Below are 27,574 nucleotides of genomic sequence, written 5' to 3' on the forward strand. Positions count from 1 at the left end.
CCAGCAAACCGGACGAAGGTCAGGACGGTGCCATCCCAGCACGGGACATACGATAGCGCGAGCATCTGTGAGCCTCGCCACAAGCTGCCGCCTGTTAAAAGAGAAGGTCCTATTTACCCCAGCCCTTGTAAAACAATTTACAGAGCTCCAGCCCGTCCCTTCCAATCTCTGATGCCATCATCTCAGCGTGGTCAACTCTTGCCGTGGACCGGCTTTTGCATTCAACTCTGTCGCTCCTCACTTGGGTAGCTGAGTGCTACCAAGCTGATGCCATGACCACAGGAGATGTTGTTCCAGTGTAACGATGCTTCTGCCTTCGACCGTTGCAGGCAGCGAGCCTTCACCCCGAGGCTCACGGCAGATCTGAAAGGGTGCAGCCTGGCTGAGCTCTCCTGCGGGGACCTGAGGAACATCTGCCATGGGCTAAGAGCTCCTGCAAGAACGGGAGCAGAGATGAGCTGATGCACTGTAACTTCTTAGAGAGGTGTGCCGCTGTGCTGGTTTTGGCTGGGAGTTAATTTTCTTCATAGTAGCTCGTATGGGGCTGTGTTTTGGATTTGTGCTGGAACCAGGGTTGATAACCCAGGGATGCTTCTGTTCCTGCTGAGCAGTGCCGACACACAGTCAAGGCCTTTTCTGCTCCTCACCCCACCCCACCAGCGAGTGGGCTGGGGGGCACAAGGAGCTGGGAGGGGACACGGCTGGGACAGCTGACCCCAACTGCCCAAAGGGACATCCCACACCACAGGGCGTCATGCTCAGCGTATAAAGCTGGGGAAGAAGGAGGAAGGGGGGGACATTCGGAGCGATGGTGTTTGTCTTCTCAAGTCACCGTTACCCGTGATGGAGCCCTGCTTTCCCAGAGATGGCTGAACCCCTGCCTGCCCATGGAATTCCAGAAGGAATTCCCTGTTTTGCTTTGCTTGAGCACACAGCTTTGGCTTTCCCTATTAAACTGTCTTTATCTCAGCCCACGAGTGTTCTCACTTTTACTCTTCCCATTCTCTCCCCCATCCCATTGTGGGGGGGAGTGAGCGAGCGGCTGGGGGGGCTGAGTTGCCGGCTGGGGTTAAACCACGACAGCTGCCAACTCCTAGGATTTATTCACATCTAGACGGCACTCCACACAAAATAATAGTCGACTCTTGCATTACAAAGGTGCATTAAAGTGCTCAGACCTGTAATTCACTCTCACTTGAGGCTACAATGCAAAGCCAAAGTGGTAGGAAGAAGATCTCTGCCTACCCCCAAAAAATTTTATATACAAGTGTCTTCTGTTATTTTGCATTCATTCTATTACTGAGTGCATCAGATTCAGGGCACTTACAGACTCCATCAAGCTCAGGGCACTGCAGAGTCAGGCATGCTGCTGGTGAAGAGAATAGCATCGCTCACATTAACGCTGTCAAGAGCTTTACACAAGTCACTTGTGTTGTTCCATAAAGGGATTGTATGGGTCAACAGGGAGGGAAAGACGAGGATTTCTCAATGCTTATACATCGCTTGTAATATCGTTAAAAGATTAAATATATTTGTTGAGGAAAATTAAATCAGATTAAATCTCTCTTATCACTTGGAAAGAAGTACAAAGCCAAGGTCCCAACTCCCAGGGTCACCAGCAGCCACCCAAGCACTTTTCATCAGCGTGAAGCGGGCAGACTTGGGGTTTCGGCCAAACCCTGGCTCAGCCCAGACCACGTCACCCCTCTGCCTTCGCTTCGCATTTTCCAAGGGATGCAGCATCGCTCCCCGCGTCGCTTCACAGCCCTCCTACCCCACCAGCCGCGAGCAAAGCGACCGCTCCTCTCCTTCGGCTAACCACAGCCAGGGCTCTCAGGCCTTAAACAAGCGCAAAGGCTGCTTACTCCTGGGATTAGTTATTTTTATTCCTTTCCTGCATCTGCAATCGAACGTACAGGCATTTGGTTCCTGAGGAGTTTCTGAAAGCTCCTCGGTGCAACGCAAGCACCAAGCAATTTTGTTGCTTTCCCTTCCTTTTTGATGCTAAACAAGCTAGCAACCTGCGCAGCGAGCTTCGAACCGGCTCATCCCCAGTAAACGTGCATCAAAGTCGGACTCTCAGGTGTAAAGTTGTCTTGGGAGACTAAAGGAGCAAACCCTGCAAACACAGGCAAAAAAAAAAAAAGGTAAAATATGGATTCTCATTAACCTCAGATTCCTCCTGCACTGGGAGGTCCCCAGCCCGTGGCACCGCCGGGGTTGACAGCAGGGCAAAATACCCAAGGAGCTCCCGTCGAGGAGACAAGAAGATGTCAGGAGAAGCAGGAGTGGTCCAGCAGTTATTAAGAACCAGGTTATAACGTAGAAAGCTGTGCAGGAGGGATTACACAGCTGCGGCTAAAGAATTATTCGTATATAACAATAAATTTCCATATGCAGACAAAGCCTCTGGGTCTCTACTAAGCAGACTGCGTATAAAGAAGAATGCGGCCCTAAAATGTTTATGATACAAGAAGCTACAGTAACTTCAAATACATCAAATAAATGCTTGAGGATTAGAACCTCAACAGTTTAAAAAATGGATCCAAGCCTTTTAATTAATTTGAAAATAGTTTTGTTGGCATTTTACTTTAGTTGGTTAGATTTTCCCACTAATATTTCCACAAACGTCTGCAACCGTATAAATATTCCGTGTTTCTGTTTGAAAATCTCCGTATTTTTTACCACCCAGCGTGCGACACAGCCAGCCCGGCTCGGGGTTTAGAGATAAACAGGATGAAATGTAACTTTGGCAAATACCTCCACAACAGCGCACAGCAACCCTGGCAGCTCATACCCTCCTTACAGACGTACTTTCTGCAGCACCTCTCAGGAAATTTAATCGTTTTGTCAGCAAAATGCTTTAGTTCAAAGATCAAGACACCTCACACGGGACTGGGCTGGGAATTTATTAGCAGACTTCAATTTTAGTATCTATCGACCATGTCCTAGCAGAGAAAGGGATTAAAAAAAGCTGCATGAATAATATGAACTATAATCATCTGTTGAAGTCTCCGTGTGCTCAGATCCCTGCAAAAAGTAATTAAAATCACAAACTTTACTCGGAGCTTTGGGGAATTGCAGCTAATGAACGAACGCGTTAATTTATACAGGAGCTTTAAAGGCAGTACGAAGAAAAACCCTGAGCAAGGATCGTCCTTTCAACCGTTTGTACTTGGGCTATAAAGTTGCGTTGCATGAATAACCAGCAAGAAAACGGGGCTTAGGAGATGGGTTGGAGGACAAGCTCGGATGAACCCCCCTTTTATCGCTTCCCCACCCTTCCCAGCAAGGCTCCCAGCACGCAGCCAGCGCTGGCCCTTGCCCGGGCGAGGGAAGGGGTCAGGGTTTAGCTCGAGCTGGCTCCGCCAGTCCAGCTCCAGGCTCCTGCACGGGCTCACACGTGCAAACCCAAGTTACTTTGCCTTCGTTGCTGCTGCTTCCCTATTTGAAAAACACAGCTGCAATGCAGCCACCCCCCAGGACGGACCCTGCAGGGCAGGATTTAAGTGCGTTAATAGGATACGATGGGGAAGCTCTGCCCTTGCCACTCAGCGGGGTCCAGGAAGCCACAGGTCTCCAAGGTCATCCAGGGGAGCATCTTCCAAGCCACCAAACCCACCCATCTGGAGAGGACAGCGATGACCACCCCTCACTTCACGGGGTTTGCTCCCACTTCTACAGCCGAGAGAAGGCGGGAGCCAGGCCCTGCTGGCCGCTGGCCCTGCTCTGCAGGGGAGCCCAGGCATAAATCACCCTGTCAAGGAGAAATCCCTCGCGCCTTAATTTTTGACCCAGACGCGGCTGGAGCAAAAGAAGGGGGAAACCTGCCAGGTATGTTTGCATTTCAAGTAGAGCAGCAATGCACGAGCCAAGTCACTCCTGTGACATTAGATCTTTAAACAGAAGGCTAATAAGGCCTTTTTAAGCCTGTAACTTTCCATATTAAAAGAATTAATCTCTTTTCTTTCCCTCAACACTGGCATAAATCAGTTAAAGCCCCATATAGTGCTCATGCTGAGATAAAGCGGGCAGGTGAGACCAGCCCAGGCTCAGAGCCGTGCAGAAGGAGGTTCGCCCCGGTCCCAGGGACGTACCTGATTCCTTCCCTCGGTTTTCAAAAGCCAGAAATTTTTAGCTGCTTCGCTGCAGTGAAATGTCCAAACCTTTCAAGAGCTGCCTCCGTACAGCCCCGAGACGCGCTGATGTGCTGTGACGTCCCGGGGAGGAAACGCCACATCACCCTAAGTTCAGCAAAGAAAAGGATTTGTGCATCCTTCGCGCCGAGCGACAAGCTGCGGGCTCCTCTGGGCGACATCTCGGCGAGGGCACGGTAAAGCCTTTTGTTTAAATAACAGTCGGGTTCGCTGCTGAAACTTGTTGCGGTAGCGATAAGCAGAACTTTCCGTTCCTGACGCACTTGACAGCGTCCACTTGCCCAGCTGCGGTCGGAGGCACCGCCGGGCAAACGGCCACAGGTTTGCATTGGCAGCGGCCGCCTGGCTGAGAGCAGACGCTCCAGCAGGACAGCCCTGCCTGCGCGGCCACCTCCTCCTCCTCCTCCTCCTCCCCAGGTAAGCTGTTGCAGATGTCTCTCCTGAGCAGTTCGCACCCCGACAGCATCAGCACTCCCCCCGACACCTTTTGCAGGCTCCCAGGGTCGGGCAGCAGCACCAGCCAGGTGTGGGGTTTAAGACCCCCCTGCCCCGTCCCCTTTCTCAGGGGTCGGTTGACCCAAGCCAGGGGTGCTGGCGGGGAACCTGCAGGAACGAGCTCTCACACCACTAAAAAGGGGTAACAACAACAAGGTGCGACACTGGGGCAACTGGGTGGCTCCTCCAGCATTGCGAGTGCTGCTGCTGGAGGGTGAGCGGCGTGGGGTAACGCAGCTGAGCAAGGCAAAGCTAACTGCAAAGAAACGGAAAAGCAAAGAGCGGGATCTAAAATGCAAAAGCAAAAGCCAGCAGGCTGGCGGGAGGGGGGAAAGGGAAACCAGTTCTGCAACACCCATCTTCCACCAGTACAAAGACAACTCTGCACGAAACCGTCTGATCGCTGCCCGGCCAAAGAAGCCAGAAAGCTCAGCTCAGCGTTTGGCACGCCGCGTTAGCCCGCGCGCCCAGCTGAAACAGCACAAAGCCTTTGAGGCTGCCGAAAGCCCCATGACGCTGTCGGGTCTGTTCGGGAGAGCTTCGTCCTCGAGCCGCCTTCTTCTGGCATTAATTTGTTGTGACAGATTCAGACGCTGTTGATGCTGGTATGAACCGGTGCAAAACATTCAGGTGTCCTCGGCCGAGGCTCCCAAGGGCTCTGCCTTATTAAAAGCATCTTAAGTTCCCATCCACCAGGATGGTGGGTGCAGCCACCAGCCGCATCCCACAGCGGGTCTCCTGCCAAGAAGCAAGGACCTCCAGCAGAGGATGGAGAACGGGCAATGGTAACTCCTCAAACCACCACAGCTGGTCTTGCTCTAGATGACTCCTGTAGAGGAGAGGACTTCGCTACTGCCAAGAGCCATCAATGAAGGTAAACCTTCAGGCAGGTTCACACAGGACCCACAATACGTGAGTTTTGACCATTGGAGCAGCGACATAGAAAATTTGAAGGCTGCGTTTCCCGTCTTCGCTCCTTTACGTCACATCAAGGCTCGCCCTGGAGCTGCGGTGCAGAGACGATGCCAGCGCAGGGGCGAGAAGCCCAGTCCGTGGGCTGGCACGCAAATCCTGGCCTGGCTTTATCACCTTATTTCCCTTCATGTTACCAGCTCGGACCACCACCCGGTGAATATCAAGACGCATTAAGGCAGCATCCCACTGGCAGGAGAGCTGCGTGCTGGGAAGTTAAACAATACAATTGCATTTCTCCTTGCTTGAATTAACAAATAAAAACTTCCTTGCAAGGAATTCCAATAAGATGCAGATTACAGCCACTAGATACCTTAAATATATAGTAATTAAGGCAGGCATCACCAGAGACCTGTGCTCTCCATCACTGAGACCGTTACAAACTTCAAGTCAAGAAGGGCAAATCTTCTTCAATCCCAAAACCGCAGGTGAAGCATGCAGAGGAGGACTCCTCTGCTCCACTAACGAAGCCGGGGCTTGCCTCCCCCTCTTTATCCAAGAACTTTTTTGCACAAACCTGGTAGCTGTTGCTCGTTCCCCGCTCCCCGGGCTGCCAGGGCTCCGCTCCCGAGGAAGCTGCACCGGCTGCAAAGCAGGGACTTTGTCCAGCTTGCAAGGAACTGATCTGCCCAGCTACAGGAGCTGCCTCCTGCCTACACATTTGTCTGATGCAATTAAGTTACTTAAAACGAAAATACGTTGCTGCAAGGCGTGCAGCCTTCCAGAGAGCCTTTTTCCCTCTGGACCTTGCCCGCTGACAGGCCTGCAGGAGCAATAGCTCTTCCTTTCCTGAGTCACCGCAATTAACTCCTCATGCTGCCAGCGTCCGATTCAGCTTCAGCAGGAGCGGATGCGACCTCCAACCTCCTCCTTCCAGACCACCCCGGCCCCAGCTCAGTGCCGAGCGTCCGCTGAACCACCCACCCCAAGAGCTACGTGGGCGCAGGCAAGGGGGTTTTGCAGTCCCAGGCCATCGCTGCCCCAGGTCCGTGGGTGTGCTCACACTGCCTTCGAGAAGAAAAAGGAATGGCCAAGTTCAGACTGCTGTAAAACCACTTTTTCCTTAGTACGGAAATCATACAGCAGGTGATAACGCATCTGCTTCAGCACCCTCGGCTGCTGCGGCTGAAACCTGCGCCCAAGGGAGGTGAGCTGCTGGGGACCGTGACGGCCTACAGCCCTCCACGGCGGTACGTCACGGTACGAGCCGCAGAGCTTGGACCTCTGGGGAGTTTTCCTGGTGAGGTGGCAAATGCGCATACCCCATCTCACTGCAAAATGAATCTTTTTTTGGTAGCAAAGACATAACACAATTTCTTTACACCAGGTGTAGCCATGGTGTAACCGGGTGCTCCGTCGATGTACAGAGGGAGCTGCAGCTTTCCCTTGCCACTGACAACGGGCAGGGTTACCAAAGCGTGGTCCAACGTAGGATGGATGTGGTAAGAAGTCATCCTTTTTCTTTCTCTCATTTAAAGCAGTCGCTCTTTCACTGGGAGGAAAGACAGAACAAAAGCACAGAGATGCTAACAGCAACAGCGCAGGCATGCAATCAATCCATCCATAATTCAATACGAAAATGCTGGGAACCATGTCCTCCCCTGGCGAGGTATCAGCGAGAGGCAGAGGAGCACTCTCATCTCCTGGAAGCAGCAGATGCTCCCTCGGAGGGCTGCCACGGCCACCCGGCCAGCTCTGGGGCACGCACGACCTCCGGAGAAGGCCTTCACCTTTGGCGGCAGCACAAGTATCGCACCCAGGTTTCTCTCCGAGAGAGCAGGAGCGCTTTTAAACCGCTCTAATAATTCCCCAAGATGAGAGATGCCTTCAAAGAGAAACTCTGGGCATCCCTAAGAAGCTGAAGATGGACCGAGGGGGTTCCTGCTGCTGCAAGACAAGAAGCAAGGTCAGATCCTGAGCCCCACCTCAGGGCAGGACCCGCTCCTCCGACGCACCCTGCGGACCACGGGACCAGGCAGATGTGTCCCCATGTCACGGGATAATTGCGCGGGCGCTTCCGTGACGGACCACGACACCCCCTCTCTGCCCAGCCCCTCCAGAGCAGACCTCCCTCGTCCCTGCAGCAGGACAGCCATGGCAGTTAAGACGAACAAAAGCCGATGACAACGTAAGCAGTTCTCTTTAAATCCTTTCAAGACAAAATTGCTGAAGGGGCTCGTGCAGGTCTTCTCAGCTGTTTTAGCATGAAGTGATGCTCTCTGCAGGCACAGGACAAAGGGCCACCATGCACAGCTCTGCACGCAGGCGGCAAGAGGCATTTTGACAATTTTTTTTTTTTGCTTTTTTAAAAGAGGAAGAGAGGGCAGACTCGCTTTGGAGGGTTTTAGGCTATTTTACGTTTAAGCTTGTGGAGAAAATCTGGAATGAAAACTTTCATCAGTACCTCCAGCAGCTGCCCAGGGCAATTCCTTTCAAGATGCAGCTCCTCCACCGGAGGAGCAAAGGGACGGACCATTAACAAAGGCCTCTGATCCACAGTGTTAGCAAACGCTTCCTGAAAGCGTTAGTCAAAAGCCGCTTTACAGAGCCTGAGCTAAGACCCCTGTCCATCTCAGCTCATTGCATTTTCAAGCTCGGAGATCAAGTGAAGCCCCAACATCACGGGATTCATTCCCAACACACTTTCCTAAGTTTTTTCCTACTCTAAATAAACATATTTAAATACAGAGTTTTATTCATCACCAACAGCAAAGTATCTTTCTTCCTCTCTCGTTCACTTTAAAGGCTGCGCAGAGGAAGGGAGAGGGGACTTGAAGAGAGAAGAAAACCTTCTGACAGTCTGAAGCCAGTGAGTCTCCGTTCCCTCATTGCTCCCGAGCTCGGTTCCAAGTTTAATAAAGGTGTTTTGTCTCCTTGCTTAATAAGTGGAATTACCATAGCAGAAACTCCAGCGGGGGAGAGGGATAGCATGAAGCATGAGTAATCACAACTGGTTTCGGGCAGGTTTTGCCATTCGGGTCCTGTTTCAAGGCTCTGACGACATAGCGCTACGGGCTAATTTGGAGTTACCCTAACTCTTGCCAGACAAGGAGTTGTAAGTTATAATGTGCTGCAAGCCCGGAGAGCTGCTGGGATAGGGCAAGGAAAACGCCTTCTGAGCTGGGAAGAGAGGAGGCTTCCTGCTCCGTAAGTTTTATGCCCTTATTTTTATAATGCGGTCTTGTGCCTGCCCTGCTACACCTTGCACAGGACCTGGTGATGCATTTACTTCCAGCTCACATCAGGTGACTCTAATTCCCCCTTTGAGAACTTGTTTCACCTTTGCTTTCACCCAGCACCGGCCGAACCGGGTTGCAGATACTGCAACGAGACAAAATTTGCTGGCAAATCCATGGAGGAGAAGTTGAGCTTTCAAAGAGGGAACTGATACGGGGACCAGGGCACGTCATGGAAAAAAGACACCTGGGTGGAGAAAGCTGTCGCTCGTCACTGGAAGGGGGGAACCGCAGCAGATCCGCTGTCGGCTCCTGGGGACCTGCTGCTGCGGGAGCAGACAGGGACAGGGGACATCTCGGTGCATCTAAGCTATACTCCAGACCTTCCTCCATCAACTGCAGGGACGGCATAAACTTAGAGAGGACAAATCCACGCCGTGCACGTGGAGCAGGGACAGAGTCCACTCGCAGGGAATTGCTGAGGGCAACCAGCCCCTGCCTCCCGCTCACCTTTGCTTTAAACCCCCGAGCCCTGCAGCAGATTAAGGACTTCAATCAAGGCTGCACATCGGCTTTTAATTTCTCTCTCCGTAGTCATCGCGCTGCTGCTGACACCGATGGACGCTGTAGCTCTGTCCAGTCCTGGCTCCTGCCTCAGCCACGAGGTATTGCCCGTATTTCTTTCTGGCAATAGTTCATCTTCGAAAGGAAAATGTTTCCATTAGACAGCACAAGTTCAGCAACCACAAATAAACAGTGACTCAAAGTCTAAGCCAATTCTCTAAACCCTTCCCAATAAATACCGGACCATGCAGTGGAGTACAACAGGTAACAGTGCTGTCCCGCAGAACAGCCAAATCCTCTTTAAATAGGCAAAACCTTTAAAAACGCGACGGGGAAGACGGGGGCAGCCAGGCACAAGGTTTTGAGGCATCCTGTGCAGTGCTCCCCGTCTCACCCACAGCTTAGGCACTAAGCTAAGACCAGGTCTGAGGCAAGATGCTAAACCCAAACTACTGATGTGCAGGGTCAGAGCCGAGCCCTCCAGCAGCACCGCACCACCCACGCCTTGCAACCGGGACGGCATCACCGAGGGAATTATCCTCGGCAAAGGCAGCATACTCAGTTTTGGATTGGCAAAACCCAGCCTGATCCCAGGTCAGAGATGCTCAAAAACCACACAGCTTCCCCTGTAGCCAGAGCGTCAGCTGGAAGAGGTTTGTTGCCGTTTCTACCCCAGCCATTTTCCAGTTTTTGAGGGCTTTATACTGACTGTTTTGGCATTGCAGGAGGAGGACCGGTGCCTCCTCTTCCGCCAGCTCTGCCAAAGAGAAACCCTGCAAAAAGAGCATCCGAGTCCCACCTGCAAAGGGGCACCCAAAGTCCTACTAAACCCAGGGGAGCTGCAGGTACCCGACACAACCCTGGCAATGCGCAGAGAGGCTCTATTCGATACGGCCAATATTGCACACACTATTAAATATATTACCTGGTATTACATATATATAGGTGGGTGAGGTTATCGGCTCTAAGGCAAGAGTCATCTAGCTCACATACGTACACGGCAGCAGACACAAAGTGGGAGGGGATCAAGAGGGATCACAAAGCGACGGGTGGCGGAGCAGAGAGAGGAAAGCATCGATTCCCCGGCCCGCAAGCTTGAACTCACCATCTACACACCTCCTGGAAAGCTTTTAAGGGGTTTGTAAACCAAAAGTCAGTGACGGGCATTGCTCTAGGCACCCCCGACACCAGACTGGGGTGCTGGGGGAAAGGCCCTCTCCTGGGCACGGCAGGGCCGTCGCTCCCTCCATCCCACCCCAAAGCTTGCCGCCTTCTGCAGGGAAGCCAGCACCGCCCTCGTACCCGACTGCCCCTGCAGAGATCAGCCCGTTTCTTGTTTATTTTTCATTTTAAATGGATTAGACATGCACAAAATCCTCCCTTGAAAAGAAACCACCACGATGTGAAAAGGACGGGAAGATCCAAGTGCGAGGCGTCAGCACTACTCCATGTCGTCAACAACTTACCGTACGCTTCCAGGAGGAAAAAAAAACTAGTCAGAATAAAATAGTTAAGTCCAGACAAATGTTTGTCATTCATTATCTGGAGTCAAGCTTGGATTTCTCAACACAGCCAAGCCAAAGCAAGCACATTAATAATAAAACATCTTTTACAGGGAGCCACACACCAGGCGTGCAGCCTGCCCTTGGAGGGAGAAAGGCTGGGGGCAGGTGGAGGCTCTGTTTGCTTTTCTCCGATAACAGGTATTTAGTTTGCTACGTCACTTTGCTTTATCGTAGCCTGAAAGCCGGCCGAGCGGCCCGGCTCCACCTCCCCATCTGCTCCCCGCGCACGGGGGATGCTGTGCAAGACGCACGATGCCACGCAGCCCGCCGGCTCCCCCGACCCAAACGGGGGGACCCCCAGCCCTGCCTGGGAATTGGGGGGCATTGCTGGAAAACCCCGCAAGACAGATCTTAACACGACGCGGCCGTTCGCCGGGAGGGGAGTGCCGGGCAATGGGATGGCTGCGCTCGTGTCCAAGTCACACAGGGAGCTTAAAAACAAGGCAAATCCCCCCCAAATCCTTCCTCAAGCACTGGGACCGGGAAAAAACCCAACTGACCGCAGCAGGGAAGGGCAGAGCACGAAGGGGCTGCTCTTATTAGCTGGGGAGGCTCCGGCGAAGACGTCTCCTGCGTTGGCACAAAGTGAGCAAACACCCAGCCCAGGCAAGAGCCGACAGGTCGGCGTGCTCCACTTTAATTCGAATAACCCTTTTGTTCTGATAAACAACCTGGAGAAGATCCTCCAACTTCTCTGGATATCCTGGGGTCCTAATTGCCCCCCAGCCCGGCTCCCCACGCCCCTCGGGCTGCAGTTTGGGGTAGGAAGGGGGGCACAGGTAGGAAGGCCCGGCCGGCTGCGGGCGCTGGGCGAGGCGCCGTGCCCTCCCTCCCCATCCAACAGCACGGCGAAGGCGTGGGTGCCTCTGCCCCATTACTCGCGCGTCCGCAGTCGAGACGCGGTTCAGGGAAGCGACCGGGTTTGTAGGAGCCGTATCCAAGACTCCTGCCTGTTCCCTCCGCGCCCAACGCGGTGCGTCCCTCCCAATTTTCCCCCCAAATAACTGGCCCGTTGCAGTGCTCAGGTTAGCGCGTCTCCGTTTTGGGGCAGAGGAAGAACACCAGAAAAAAAAGTCTATAACGTTTGCTTCATTCCCGGTGACAAAAGGCCAGAGTTATAGCAGACAGAAAAATAGGTATATACCTACAAAAAAATTATATATATTATAATACATATGTATATTTATATATATCTTTGAAATAGAGGGCAGGAGGAAAACGGAATTATTGAAGTTTTTCATGGAACAAGGAGCTTTGAAAAATTTGGAGGGAGGGAACAAAATGTCAAGTTTAAACTGTTTCAATGGGAAAGGCCATTAAGGGAAAAGGGATCTTTTGCAGAAAGAGATATATTTTGCTGATTTTGACAAAAAGCCCTGTTCAGAGGAGGGAAAAAAAGCCTTCATTTAAAGGTTTTCAACTAGCATTGCTTTGCATCTTTACAGCGCTGTGCATGAAAGCATCCTGCAAACCTGCTGTTGCTGGAACATGATGCACCCAGGGAGGAGGCGTGTGTGCGGGCAGGGCTTAGGAGACAACCCTTGCCTGCACCATGAAAATAAGCAGCTGTTATAAAAGGCAGGGGAAAAAAATAAATACAAAAAAAAAAAAAATCAACTTCCCCTCCTCTGTTTGGACCCCAGGGAAGGGAAACGTTAATCCTCCAGCTCACAGATGGTCCTCCTGGAACGACCTCCTGGTTTCCACCCCGTTGGCCATGTCTGGTGATGGGGAAGGATTCTGGAGGAGGGATTGTCCTGGTTTTGGCTGGGATAGAGTTAATTTTCTTCCTAGTAGCTGGTATAGTGCTGTGTTTTGGATTTAGTATGAGAATAACGTTGATAACACACTGATGTTTTAGTTGTTGCTAAGTCATGCTCACACCAGTCAAGGACTTTCCAGCTCCCCATGCTCCGCCGGGTGCACAAGAAGCTGGGAGGGGGCACAGCCAGGGTGGCTGATCCAAACTGGCCCAAGGGCTATTCCGTACCATATGGGGTCATGCTCAGTCATGCTCAGTATAGAAACTGGAGGGAGCTGGCCGGGGGCGGCGATCGCTGCTCGGGGACGGGCTGGGCATCGGTCGGCGGGTGGTGAGCGGTTGCATCACTGTTTTTTTTTCCTGGGTTTTGTTCCTGTCTCACTCTCTTGTTGTTTTCCTTCTCATTACAATTTATTATTATTATTTTTTGTTCCAATTATTAAACTATCCTTATCTCAACCCACGAGTTTTCTTACTTTTGCTCTTCCAACTCTCTCCCCCATCCCACCGGGGGGGAGGGTGAGCGAGCGGCTGGGTGGGGCTTGGCTGCCGGCTGGGGCTAAACCACCACAGGGATGAAGGACGTCCAAGTCCCTCCCCAAGAGCAGCGCCAGGAGCACGGCGCGTGCCGTGCGCGCCACGGGATGCGCCACGGGATGCGATGGGTATTTCCCGGGATGAAACACCGCCTTCGCCCACCGGTCCCTCCCCAGCCACCACCACATCTCACACCGCAGAGGAGGAAGCTGCGGGTCGAGCGCACACCTCCCCGGCAATTAAAGTCATTTGCTTAATATCGCCCAGTCCCAGCCATCCTGTGACGGGCCACAGAAAATATTAATTATACCCCCTCCAATTTAGACAGGTTTCTTCCTCATTCAGATGCTGCTGGACCCGAGTCACAGCCAAGCTGGGATTCAGCAATCAATCACACATGAGGAAGAACTGAGCATCACCTAAACAGTAGTTTTTCCACCTTGTATCTCCCTGAAACGTCAAACAACGGCACACACAGCAATGAATTTAGAGTAATGCCACCAATGAAACGCTCAAATTAATAGCAATAAAGCGTAAATGCTCCACGTGGTAACGGCACAGCCATACTTGGGAAAACGATCTGTGAAAGCTTAAAAACCAGCACAAGATGAGACCACTGGGGAAAAAAAGCAACAAAACAAACAGTCCATTTCAATATCCTTTTCATAAGGAACTGAAATGAACCCAGGAACACGGAGAATAATCATTTAGCACAGATCAAACAGTAGAACTAGCACATTAAAAATACATGCAGCATTAATCAGCTACGCAGAGTTATATGCCATCATTTCCATAAATAATACGGGATCAAAGCAGCCCAAGCAGCACTATCAGTTAATATAGTCAGCCAGTCAGTCAAAATAGGGTAAAGCTGCCTGAAAACTGCGGCAGTATAATTTGCCAGGAATAAAGCAGATTCATCCGAGAAGTGGCATGACCAGTTAAACGGGTAAGGGTTACCAGCAGCCTCTTAATTATACAGAGGTGATGCCACAAAGAAAAAAAAATAAATAAATAAAGGGTTAATGCAGCTTCAAAAAATATATTTTTTTAAAAGCTTGGGGAATATCAATGTATATCTGGTCTAGCCATAACCCCCCTGAAGAGCCAAGGTGCAGGGGAGAGGTGGGAAGAGCAGCCCTGCCAGGAGCATCCCCAGTGGCACCAGTTCCACGGCGGGGACCAGTCCCACGCCGGGGCTGGCTGGCGATGGCTGGAGCAGGGGCGAGCCCCGGGGCTGCAGACTGAACCGGAGCCCCTTCCCCGGAGCCGGGGCAGCGCCGGAGGGGCTCCCCTTCGCCAAGGAGAAATATCCCAGCTGCAGAAACCATCCCGCCTGCTCGGGGTGAAGGCTCACCACCGTCGGCCTTTAAATGTACATACATCTATCCATGCATATCAAATGCCTGTGTCATTAAGCCTTTTGCTGAAAGGCTGCAGAGCCATTTAGCTGCTGATTTTTAAAACAGGCATGCGGAGCAGCACGAGCTATAAATAGCAGAGATGCTTGCCTCGTCATGTTTTTGGTGGCTTATTTGTAAGGACAGGGGGCAACCGAATTAAAAACAGTAAAAAGAGCGACTTGGGCTTCTCTCTGGTTTTGCGGCTGAGCTGCCTCAAGAGCAAAACCTTCGAGGTTCTGCTTTTTTCTTTTTCCAGGCGAAAAGCAAACGCCCATCTCTCATGCTCAGACTCTGAATTGGTTACATTTACAAGGCAAATTTTAATTCATACAGCAGGTGTTCAGGGGAAAAAAAAAAAAAAATCCTACTTTAAGCATCACAAGACCAAACTAAGGCTTCGCATTAGTTCATGCAGCTCCGGGGAAGCTCCTCATTTACTGAAATAGGACCCGTGTGTGTATGAAGCAGGCACAGAGACCCCAAAAATCTTTTCCAGAGGGAAGGGGAATAAAAGCCCTGAAGGGGGTTGAGCAGAGCTATTGCCAAATACGAGGGCTGGCAGCCTGTCCGGCATCACAACCGCACAGCATTTCGTGTGACGAAGGGCAATAGGAATTTTGCATGGGAAGATCCGGACGAGCATCAGCCAGAGGAGGAATTCAGCCTCCAACAAAAGAGCTGCTTTGGGCAGCTCAAACCGTCCCCGGCCGACCAGCGCTCCGGCAGCATGTTTAGATGGTCTATTCTTTGCAGGCAGCAAGGCGCAATCCAGAAAAACCACGTGAACCGAGCATCCCTCCCTCTGTATTCGGAGCCTTTTTAAATAGCTGGTGAAACCAAGGGGCGACAGCCAGGCTGCCCCGGACCCGCTCGGCTGCAGGACCCCAACCGTTGGGATGGGATCTGCTGGCCGTAGGAGGAGAAGCTGGACCACTTTTCCAGCATCCCTGGCTGGGAAGAAGCAGGGAGAGGGGCTGGGGAGAGGAGCTGGGGGGGAGAGCGGGTGACCCCATCAGAAGAGGTAAAGTCACCACTTCTCCGGGATCAGCGGCTGCGGAGGAGCCGGGACCAGCGCTGTCAGGAGGTTTCCCATTGAATTAGGAGGAGAAAATAAGTTCTGTCCAAGCAAATGAGATTCAATTATTCCAAGTCCAGAATGTCTCGTTCAAAATGCTTCCAGATTGACAACCTTTAATCCAATAAAAGACCCCTCCAGACAAGCCCTGCCGGGATCTGGGGAGCGTTTCCCCTCAGCAGGGACCCAGCAGCCCCCAGCTCCACGCTGGGGATGGACATAGCCCCCAGCGCAACGAGGACCGCGATCTTATGGGGCAGCCCCAAGGCGCAGGACCCTTCAGCTTACTGGAAGCTTAAGCAGAAGCAATGCAAGAACAACCGCTTCATTTCAGTCTGCCCCAACCCAAAAGTCAAATTAAAAAAAGCAAATAATTTCCTGTGAACCAGAAATCCTGGGTTTCAGTCAGTTTAACGAGACTGAATTGCAACCGGTCCTGTTCTCTCGGGGTGGTGGAAACACACGACCCCCCCCAAGGCAGGGCAGATGGCTTAGATTGCAATCTAGCCTTTAGCTCGTAAAACATATTAATATCCCCAACCAATTATAAAGTGCCAGACCCTGCCCCCCCGGCCCCCTACTCGCACCGAGCGCAGCCTCGCTGCACAAGGCAGCCCCGGTGGGCTCAGACGCAGCACGAGCCGGGGCAGCAAAGCCCGTGCGTTTCCCAGGACCTCCGAGGCAAGTCCGAGCCCTTGCTGCAACCTTATTTAAAAGCTCAGTGCAGTCTCAGGTGCGGTCTAGGTGCTGCACAGCAATCCAGCTCCTTAGCATTTTTTATTTTATTTTAAGTGCTTGTCGGAGGTAAAGCAGAAGGAGCCTTCCCTTCCAGCCAGATGGCTGCAAGAGAAATCCCTGCCTTCAGCACCCAGCATAGGCATGAGTTTATTTCTAACGCTAGCAGATGCATCACACCACTGCTAAGATCTCGGCTGCTTCTTGGCAGCACCAGCGAGCACCTCGGATCCGCAGCAGCACTTCCTGACAGTCAGCTGGCGGTAGCTCTGCAAATATTAGCAGCGGCACAATGACTTCGCCCTGTGTATTTATAGGCCACAGGCTCTTGTCAAAAAAACTCCGAAATCTTTCCCCTGACTTCAGCAGACTCGCGTCCGGGGCCTCTGTTCCTCGGGGACGGCTTGTTCTGTGCTTCTCTGCGCGCAGCCACGGGGTGCGGGAAGCCCTGGCTGTCCCTGTCCTCGTGCTGCTCACCCGCGCACAGCTGGTGGGGACAGACGCGGGTACAGGCTCGATGCCCACCATCGCCACCGCCCATCTGGGTAGACGCCAAGATGCTGCAGCCACCTCCAAGGACCGCAGTCCCCTCTGGGATGCAGTTATTTGCCCCCTGAGGTTACACCTCAGCGTAGCCCACGAGATGGGCTCTGCTGCCAGCCCAGCACCATCGCTCCTTAACTGCGGCGGTGCTTTCCCCTCCGGCACAGCCCGGTCCCGGCCGGGCAGCGGGCAGGATCAAGCCCAAGGTGCCTCCTCGGGAACAGGCAAGGTCCACCTGCACCCCGGCAGGATGCTCCACGGGTGAAACCAGCTGCTGGCTGGGAAGCCCATCCCACGCTCGCCCACGCGTTTCCCAGCTCTTTGGCCGGGCACAACCTTTGCACCCCGTGCAGACGCCGATGGGGCTTGCGAGGCTCCTCCCCGGTCACGCTCCGGCCCGGTGACTGCTGGGCGCTGCCCTGGCTGTCCAAGCCCCCGGGGACCACAGCCTCCCTTGCAGCGCCCGGAGGACTGCTGGCATGGGCGAAGGGGGCCGGGACACCCCCTGCCCACCGCACAGCTCCAGGGAGACCGCTTCATCAGGTGTTTCGGCAACTTTGCCTCCGTTAGAGGCTGGTGTTTGTGTATTACCCAGAGCCGCCAGATAAATAACTTCAACACACCGCCCCGCAGCAGTCCTGTTTTACATGAGGTATTTTCCAAGTGGCAGCTCAGTGATGTGATGATGCCCGAATCTCGGCTATCGTTTAAAAGAAAGACAGCAAAATCCCAGGGCTGCTCCCTGCAGAGGGAAGCTAACAAACGAGTCCTTGGATGCTCTGTAGGTCCTCCCACAAATATCCTGATTTTCATGAGCGTCGCTAAGTCCAAGAATCTCAAAATCTTGAGTCAGGGCAGTTGGATGCATCTGATTCAAGAATGACTCAGGAGCATGGAGGCAGGGAGGAAGGCAAGGGAGTGACATTTTCTGCTGTGGGCAACATCCCTTTATTTTAAGCTCAAAGATACAAACCCCACAACGTATTACTCGATTCAAAAAAGGCACTCTGCCCTGGCTGTTTCCCGTACTGATCCCAAGTAACACAACCATCTTCCCTATTCTCAGCCTTCACGTCTGTAACTTAATTTCCATTGCTTTAAAAAAATGTAAATCCCACTGACATCTTGAAAGCGAGCTATCTTGGTAACCACATTGAACACAATCCCGAGCCCTCAAACGAGGAAAGCTTAAGCTGCCTTCCCAGGCAATGAGCGGGAGAGAGCCCCAGCTCGCCCGCCCCGGCTCCCCCCGCTTGCCCCCCGCTGGGTCGGAGGCAGAGCAGGGGCATTCTGGCAGGCGCCTGCGTACGAGCCCAGCGCCGAAGGGCAGGACCTGCGCTTGCACCTAAAGAGACGGAGATTTTTGAGGCTGCAGAAGTCCATTGCAGACATTCAGCCTCGCCTACTGCTCAGCCCCAGCCATGGAAACCCAACCTGCTGCACGGGCATTAAATATTTACACATATCCCTGACAGAGTCCTGTGTCACGCTGACCATGGCGAAGAAGCCGATCACGGGGCAAACCTGGGTGGGAAGACCTCTACTGAAGGGCTAACGGCTGGAGAGGAAGAGCGAAGAAGAGGAGTCACCCAGAGCTGCAAAAGGGACCAGCAAGATGTCCCAAAACTGCCTTCAGCAACTTGGCTGTTTCTGTCCCACCAGGATTTGAGAGCTCCCAGCCCCTCGAGGAGCACGGCCCGGTGTGGCAGGGTCTGGCTGTCGATGGCTCCACGGCTTGGACCAAGCTCTTTCCCCTACGGCAGCACCGCTGGTGCCGTAGGGACCCCTCACAAGACCCGTCCCCACGGTGCCTCCTGCACGCACGGAGTGCACGGACCTTTCTCCACACACCCCGCACAAAAGCAAAACCCTCCACCTCTCCAGCTGGACGATGAAGAAATGAAGCCAGCACTCGCGACCGGGTCCACTCCTCGCCCCGCTGCCTCCCCTGCGCCCAGCCAATTAGCCAGGCCAGCCCCCGTTGCCCCCGGGGATTTGCCGGGCTCCTCTTTACAAGCTAAGCCCATCAGCTAATCCCACCCAGAGCCGCAGGCAGCACCCGCAGAGGGGCTCTGGCTGCACCTCCTCCATCCGGGCTGCGAGCATCCCCGCAAGAGATGGCCCCGTGCCAGAGGCTGGAGACCCATCAAACATCATTGCACACCCTGACTCAGCTTTCACCCATTTCCGTAGCAGCACGGGACGCCTTCCCGTGGTTAATTGCTCCGAGCAGCCCGGCCACCTGCATTTCCTGCCCTGTGGTTGCAGCAGAAATTGCTCGTTGTCCCCTCCCGTGAAGTGCAGAGGTGAGGAGCCAGACTCAGGGTCACATCTGGGACCTGGCGACCCAGGAAGCCCCGCGGAACACTACAGAAACCACGGGGAGGAGAGAAGGCAACGGCTTTCGAGAGCTGAAACACTCAGTACGGTCTAAAGATGCCTAAAGCCAGGGTTTAGGTGCAGCTCCGCTTGCTGACCCAGCCACGGCATGGGGACAGCGAGGCTGTGCGAGGAGGTTTGGGCTTTTCAGCCCACCCATCTGCTGTGCGTGGGGCTGGAAAAGAGTCAGAACACAATGTCCTTCCAAGAGACCCATGTTGTCCAACACCACCCTACAGAAATGGGTAGAATAGAGAAGTTTTGTTCTTTAGGCAGGGAAAGTCCAACCGGGACTACGCTGGCCACAGCAGCCGCATCTCTGCACCAACACCGAGCATCCGAACAGCAGCCGTCCCCAGGCCAGCTTCCCCAGCACAGCTCCAGCTTTTGCTTTAAAACGAGACTATTTTGTATAAAAGGAAGAGGCAGCGTCTCCGTGGCGGGTGTTAGAGGCTTTGGCGATAAGGCAGGGGATACTTCTAAGCTTGTCTCCACAAACATGAGGATTAGCAATTTACTTCTCTTAAAAACAAAATCCAGGATTTTAACATGATCACAGGCTTGGAAAGAAAAATAAACATCGTGGAACTGGGAAAGGGAACAGAATGAGAGTGGAGCAAGCAAGCAGCTCGGCAGCAGCTGAAGTACTTCTGAAATCAGAATGAGAAAAATGCATTGAAGTCGGAATTTAAATCTTGGTAGCGCTGAACAAACACTGAATGTGAGGACCCTCACACCAACTTCTTATCAGTAATAACGCCATCAGCATTAAAGGAAGCCTTTCTAATAACGTGCAGGAGAAAAGGCCCATTTATTTCATGCAATAAAGCATATAATGCATTAATTCCTCACTGAATTGAAAAAGTAACGTTGAAAACATGCTTGCATTAAAGAAAAAGGAAGGTTTCAGCTAAACCTGTGGTGCCCACTGGCTTTACTCTGCCTTCCGTGCTTAACACCCCTCGGGAGCAAACCGCTGTGCAGGGCTCCAGCAACGCTCGGCAGATGGGATCAGCACGGGAAAGCCCCACAAAACCCCCCCGAGACCAGCTCCCACACAGACCAGGGCCGTACCGCCCACCCGTACCACCTCCCGAGCTCCCGTGTCACGCAGGGGGACGCTGCCGAGCCCGGCATCTCCTCCCGCTGCCGCCTCGGCCCCCCGGCTGCCCTAAAACCCACCGGACCCGCGAGCGCGCCAGCAATCCCCCATCAGCCAGGGTTAATCTCAACCTGCCACGCTAACGACTAACAAATTGGCCTGTTTGAGGAGACATAATCTGCCCATGGCTTCCTACCCTGGCCATCACCGCAGCGTAAAGGCACCGGAGAGCAATTTTGAGATGAAGCAGCTGTAGCCATTAATAATTAGCACTTTAAAACTTCAAAGGGTGATGCCAGCCTCCACAATAAAAACGCAGCACACCCAGGGACGGGGGGAAGAGTTATCATCACCGGCGCTCCTGTTTCACAAGTGAGATCTGAAACAGCACTGGGATTAGACACAAAACCTCCCGACTTGCATCCCTGACACCTCCTATGGCAGCAGACATAAAAGGACATTATGTGAGCATCCTACGTGGACGTCCGAGAGCATCCCAAAGCCGTTGCTAAACCAGTCACCTCACGCCTTGCAATACCCTCGCGCGACGCTTCTCGCCAGGCCCGTACGAGAGGGGTGCTCGTGCCAAAACCACTGGAGCCCAAGATGGGAGAGGCGATGCCTTCTGACACCGACAGAGACAAACACAACACACGAGGTCAGGCAGGGAAGCGTGTGCCCGGCGCGGCTCAGGGCAGGTACGCGTGTCCCCCGTTTGTCACCCAGAGGGTCGCTCTGCGCTGCAGGTGCCAGCCGAGTCGCTGAGCCCGTGAGGTCTGATCGTGGCACGATAGAGAGAATTGCTTTTGCTTTAAGAAAGCTCAACTCCTCCTACCTTTATCAGCAATTGCTAATCTTAAGCCATTCTATCTCTTCCGGAGAAAGTAAAGACAGAAACCTCAATGGAAAAAAGAGGAGACTCCAGATCTTCAACTGATTATATTTCTAGCCAAATAAAACAGGTTGATTAATCCACTTGTTCAGACTGCTAAAGCTACCAGAACAGCAGAATAGATCCCTTTCACATTAGAGGAAGCTCAACACACTTAAACCAAATATCTTCCAGGCAAGGAGAAAAAAATAAATAACAAAAAGGAAAGAATCAGTGCTAGAGCATTTGCATGTGTCTGAACATAAAGCTTTGGAAGTGCAGAGCAAAGCCAAGTTCTCTGGTGGAATAAGTGGACAAAGCTCCATCCATGGTCTCCAGCAGAGTTTTGCCCACTTAATCTATAAGTAAACTGGAGTCTCGGCTTTGAAGACCATCAGCGTTTTCATCTCCCGGCACCGTCACTCAGCGCTACACCCAGCGAGAGCTTCAGCTGAAAGCACAGCCCTCCAGTCCGCCCTTTACCCCTTCCTTCCTCACGCTCTTCGTTGATCACTCCATTTATTCCCATTGCCATCATGCTTTCCTCAGTCCGTAAGGACTGCGACGGGGGCAGGACCGGGCCTCGAGCAGGCTGCACCGAGACGCGCGTTGCCCAGAATAGAGAAAGCCCGCGGCTCTTTTCTCCCCTCGCATCGGGTACCACGCTAGTGTGGGCTCTTCCCAGCACCCACCGAGCTGCAATCGCACCTTCAGATACAGGTAAGAACATGGGCTCCAGTGACACCGAGTTATCGTTAACCCTCTTCTGCTGCCGGCACGTGGAGGCGGCAGCCGGGGAAGCCTTGATGCTTCTCTGCCTCCAAGGTACCCCCGGCGATGCTCCAGCCCCGCGTCCAACAGGGTGGACGCTGCCCCGATGCAACGGGGATGGGAAGGACGTGTCGAACTCCTCCGTGGGGAGCACGGTGCACGCCGGGGACGGCTGCCGTGAAGGATGCTGTGGGGAGCCGAGGCCAGCACCCGCCCCACTGCTCCCCAAAACCACCGGTATCGCCTGTAACACCACCGGCACGGCGCTGGTTTGGTGCACCTGCCCCGCCAGGCCCCGGCCCCGGGTGGGCCCGGCTCGGCACCCCGCACCGCACCCCAGCCCTGCGCGGGGGCCGCTGCCTCCCCGCCAGGCCCCAGCCCCGCACCGGCACAAGGGGCCGGGGCGTGAGGTGCTCCCGGGGGTCCCGCCCGGCGGGGGTCCCTCCTGCTGCCCCGCGCGGGGGTGGCTGCAGCCGGAGGGGGCCCGGGGAGCCGCCCCCCGTCCCCACCGCCCCCCGCGAAGCCACCCCCGGCCGCGCCTTTGTCCGCCCGGCGGAGGCAGGGAGGGAGGGGGCAGCCCCGTCCCGCTCTCCCCGCCGGAGCCGGCGGCCCCGCTGCCGACGCCCCCCCCGCCCCCGTCACGGACACGCGTGGGCCGCTCACCTGCGGGGCCGCTGCCCGCGGCCGCCTCCTCCTCCTCCTCCTCCTCTTCCTCCGCCGCCACCGCCGCCTCCTCCTCCTCCTCCGGGGGCGGCGGCGGCGGAGCGCTGCCCCGGGCGGGCGCGGCGGTGCCGCGGGGCCGAGCCGGCGGCGCGGTGCCGGGGCTGCCCTCAGCGGGGCCGCCGCTGCCGCTGCCGGGCTCGGGGGGCGGCGCGGCGCTGGAGGGCAGCCCGGCGGCGGCGGCCAGGAGGGCGGCGAGGCAGAGCAGGGCGAGCCCGGGCGCGGTCCTCGGCCGGCGCCTCATGCTGCGGCGCGGCGCTCCGCCATTCATTCATTCATTCATTCATTCACCCAGGCGCTCCTTCACCCACGAGAGGGGCCGGGGAGCGGCGCCGGGGAGCGGGGCCGGGCAGGCGGCTCCCGCCCGCCTCAGCCGGCCATGCCGCGCCGCTGCCGCTCCGAGCGCCCCGCAGGCGGCTCCCGCCGCGCCCCGGCCCGGCTGACAGCGCCGCGCCCGCCCCGCCCCTCGCCCGCCGCCGCCGCCAATCAGCGCCGCGCCCGCCCCACCTGACGGCAATTTGGGGACGCCGTGTGCGCGGTGCAGCCAATCGGCGGCCGCCGGGGGCGGGCGGAGGGGCGGGGCGGAGCGGGGGGCGGCCCCGCGCCGCCGGGGCTCGCGGTGCGGCATTGTGAGGGCGGGGGCGCCGCCCCCAGCCCCCAGCCCCCGGGCCCGCCGCCGGCGCGGGGGGAGCGGGGGCGGGCGGCCGGCCGCCTTGTCTGTGACCAGCCCTGTCGTGACAGGCCCTTTTAGCAGCTTTGTATTTCATTATTTTTAACATTTTGGGGGGTTAAAATTAAACACGGCCCCCCCACCCCCCCCCAATTTTGCAAAACAATGAGGAAGGCGGCGGGACACAAAGCCGGTTCTCGGCGGGGTCCGTCCCTGCCGGAGCGGGGCTCCCTCCGTGCCCCGGCGCAGGCCCCGGCGGGGTCCGGCAGGGCGGGGGTGTCACCGTCCCCTCAGCACCCCCCAGCCCGCCCTCGCCGGCTGCCCCTGCCCACCTCCGCCTCCTCCGCGCCCCGGCCCCAGCCCGCAGCCGTGCCGCTCGTTCCCCTTTGTGCCGCTCATCTTCAGGGCTGGAGCCGTTTCCCACCCAGCGCGGCTGCGAGCCGGGGACCAGCCGTGAGGACCGTGAGACCTGGGGGAGCATCCGGGCTGCCCCCACCCCTGGTCCTGCTGGGGCCGGACGCCGGGAGCGACCTTGGCCAAATCCAGCCCCGTCCCGGAGGAGCGATTGACGGCGCAGCGGAGGGAGGAAGCACGGTGACACAGATATTAATTATTTACGGTACCCAACTGGGTGATCGCTGGTTCACACGCGTTGAAGCAAGACGCCGGCGTGCACCGCCAGCCCTGTGCGTTGGGGAAAACGCTGCTCTGATCAACACAAAGGCACGTGGCCGCGCGCCGGGGTGGGCCGGAGCAGCTGGGTGGGCCATATGGAACCCTATGGGCAGCAACCATCCCTATGCATCCCGCTGCAGGAAGGTGCAGAGCGGGATGGCGCAGAGCACGGGGGGCACGGCGGCTCTCGGCTGCCCGTCCCTGCCCGTAGGCGTGCGGCACTGCCAAGCGAGCGTTTGCATCGTCTCCTGTCCCTGCAGGAGCCAGTGCATGCTGACAAGTGTCTCTTCGGGATTAGACAGCTCCACCTTCGCCCACCGCACGGTCTAGGCTGCAAGTCCTTCTCTAGCGCAATATTTAGGGGTTGTCTACAAGGGAAACGCTGCCTGGCGTAGCTGCTGTGGGCTAATTATTCTGCAATAACTCACTACTCTTTCGCCCATACCCATTCCCTTCTCAGAAATAAATGGGACTTTATTCCTGCATAATAATATAATTATTATTCCCCAGCAGCTATGCTGCGCCATTTCCACCACAGAGACAAACCCTTCTGAGATTTGCTGTTTATAATCGTCGTCAGCCTGTCATTCCCCACGGGGACCAAAGAGTCCCTCCGATCGGGGGAATACAGCTGGCAGAGAGGGAGGATGGTTTGCTGATCGAGTCTCTCCTCCAGCGATTCGCACAAGGTTATTGTCTATGGGGACGGGAAGGAAGAAGCCAAGCGGAGGAACGATTGTTAGGGAAAGAGTTGTCTGGAACAAAGAAATTCCTTAGTTTTAAATAAAAGCTGCGCAGCCTCAGCAGCCAAAGGATGGACCCGGTGCCCGTCTCCCAGCTCAGGGGTGCTCCCCGCACAGGCCTGAGAGCCCGCACAGCGCAGGCTGCCGGCTCTGCTCATCTGGTTTCCAAAATATTATATTCTGCCTTTCTGCTTGGGAGGAGCAGTTGAGCCCGTCACAACCTTCCATCCCTTTATCCTCAGGCGGCCCCGCGCTGTCACCCCGACACAGGAGGGAGACAGGAAGGTCCTGCCTGGGTCAGACGTCCTCGGGGCATCCTTATCCCAGCAGGGCCCGTGAAAGAGGACCGGTCACCCCTTGGAGAGGGCATCACACGCAAAACCAGAGAGTACTTCTGCACATCTGGCCCAGCTGGCTTATTTCAGCTCTGACTTATCATGAGAATCGTTATAAAGAGGTGCAGAAATACGACTGACTCTCTGCTGCGCCGGTGGCACACACAACCCAGAACCTTCGCGGTGACGCCACGTCCCGGTGGCAGCAGGGGTAGAGACCCCCAGGGCTGAATTCCCACGTCCATGGAAATCACCACCAACCCCCAAAGCTGCGAGTCCTCGCAGCAAGGGCTGGGCGAAGGCTGTGAAAAACGCTGGAGAAAGGCCATGGAAGATGCTGGGTGAAGGGGATGGAGGATGTGGGTGGCATGTCCTGCCGGGGACAGCTTCAGCAGGACTCACCGCTCCCCCTGTTGATGTCAAATATAGTTGCAAGTGCTCTACACCCCTGAACACTGGACCCAAACCATCCCCGGCCGGACCCCCAAGAAACAAGCACCCAAAAAGCCTCTGGCCGCTTCCGAGGGCGTTCAGCCGGGACGCGAAGGGCACAGAGCGGACCTGCGCTGGCACCGCGCCACCAGAATTCTCACGCTTCCCTTCTTTTTATGTTTTCGGTTTGCAAGGAGAAGGTGAGACATGCACGTCGGAGCAGGACGGATCCTTGGGGAATGAGGAGGGCTGACACGGGTTGCCAGCAGGCAGCCCAGCCTCTGTGCCTGCTTTTTTCGTAAGTTTTAAGGGTATCGACATCCTCCCCAGAATTGTTCCTATTCCATCAAATCAGCAAGATTTTCTTCCCCAGTGGAAAGTTTCCGTCAGATATTTAGCAACCAGCTCTTTCTCTGACCTATTTGCAAGCCCCAAGCCACTCTCTCCACCACCCACTGCTTGAAAGCTTTGATAATTCAATGAGATGTTAATTCTGACACCCAGCGTAACTCATGATACAAAAACTTTTTTTTTTTTTTTTTTTTTTTTTAATTATCATTAATTGCAATGCAGGAGTAATGAATCCCCTCTGCAGGCTTAGTTTTCAAAGCACCCAGCAGCGTTTTGCTGCACAACTCCCATTAAGTCAACGTGTATTAGGTGGTTTCTGGCATTCCCGCGCGCCCTGGGGTAGGCAGAGCCCCGGAACGACGGGGCTGCCCAAATCTGCCGCGGGGACCGAGGAGCAAAGCTAAATCGCAGCCTGGCCAGCGCGTGTAGGTGTTAGCATGCTTAAAAAGCATGCTGCAAAAGGGCACTGGCAGATTTAAGCACGTCAGGGTCGCCTTTCAGGGCACCATTATGCTCTAAATGCAAAGGCTTGTTGGTGAGACCCCATGTGCTTTATCAGGGCACATAGCCTGTGAGTCCGAGCTGCACGTGATGCTGGAAAGTTTTCCACCTTCATTTAAGAGCCCAGCCCAGTGGGTCTTTGCAGGACTTGCCCCTGATGAGGGTGCCCTCCCCGCCCTTTGCAGACCCCTGTCAAGCACCGCTCTAATTTAAGGGCGATCAATATATTCTTTAGGCTGCACTTCCTCAGCGAGTGTTTTCATTATGCCGCATGCACATTTATCATTTGTTTAAATCATCAAATAAAGAGTGGTTGAGAGTCGAAATCCCCAGGAGCATCTCTGCGAACCCGTGCACGAGATACCGGAGCTGACTTAAAACACAAGCAGAAGTCATGGCTTTATTTTCACTGCTGGAGTCAAGTAAACAGCATGTGTGTTGGGAAGGAAAGGATTTTTAAAAATCTTTCTGTTTTCATGACCAGGCCTATGTTAGCAACAAGAAGATGACAGTTGAGTGCAGAGCTCTGTGTCTTCATCTCTTTCTCCATGTATTTTAAAAATAAAACACCTTCTATGCGGTTGTTCCGAAACGGCTGCCTTGCCTTAGCTGAAGTGCACGCATTGCCTACATTTATCCTCTGATTTGAATATAAATGAAAGCGAGTGAATTAAAAGCGGAGCCTGGAGAATCATCTCTGCAGGCGTATGGCTGCTGGTGGTGGGGCTTGGTGGGCAGAGGCCAGGAGCCCCACCTCGCTGCGTGGGAAGAGCCTCCGCAGCATCACCGAGCCTCCGTGAGCCGACACATCCCTCCTCCTTTGGGGTCCGGTTGTGCTCACGGGGGATTTACCCTTGTATGTGTCTCCGAAATAATAATGGTCCTTTGAAGGTGCCTTTGGCTGACTGCTCGCGGCACGAACCCCGTCGCTGCAGAGCTGAGCGTCCCTTCCTCCGGCTCTCTGCAAACCCTCCCAAGGACGAGCCTCGGCCCAGCTCCCGGGTGCAGTGGGGAAGGAGCATCCCTTTGCCCTGGCCACG

The 27,574-nt window shown here is 54.8% G+C and overlaps 1 protein-coding gene across 1 annotated transcript in view; it reads right to left on the reverse strand.

Moving 5' to 3' along the window:
* Positions 1–23,272, reverse strand: part of MEGF9 (multiple EGF like domains 9) — a 55,160-nt gene extending 31,888 nt beyond the window's left edge. The window contains exon 1 of the mRNA XM_075519689.1: positions 22,771–23,272. Within this exon, the coding sequence (XP_075375804.1) occupies positions 22,771–23,098 (328 nt within the window). The 5' untranslated portion in view covers positions 23,099–23,272. The remainder of the gene's footprint in view (positions 1–22,770) is intronic.
* Positions 23,273–27,574: the final 4,302 nt, after the last annotated feature.

This window comes from Mycteria americana, chromosome 17 (genome assembly GCF_035582795.1).
Source record: "Mycteria americana isolate JAX WOST 10 ecotype Jacksonville Zoo and Gardens chromosome 17, USCA_MyAme_1.0, whole genome shotgun sequence".
Classification (NCBI taxonomy): domain Eukaryota; kingdom Metazoa; phylum Chordata; class Aves; order Ciconiiformes; family Ciconiidae; genus Mycteria; species Mycteria americana.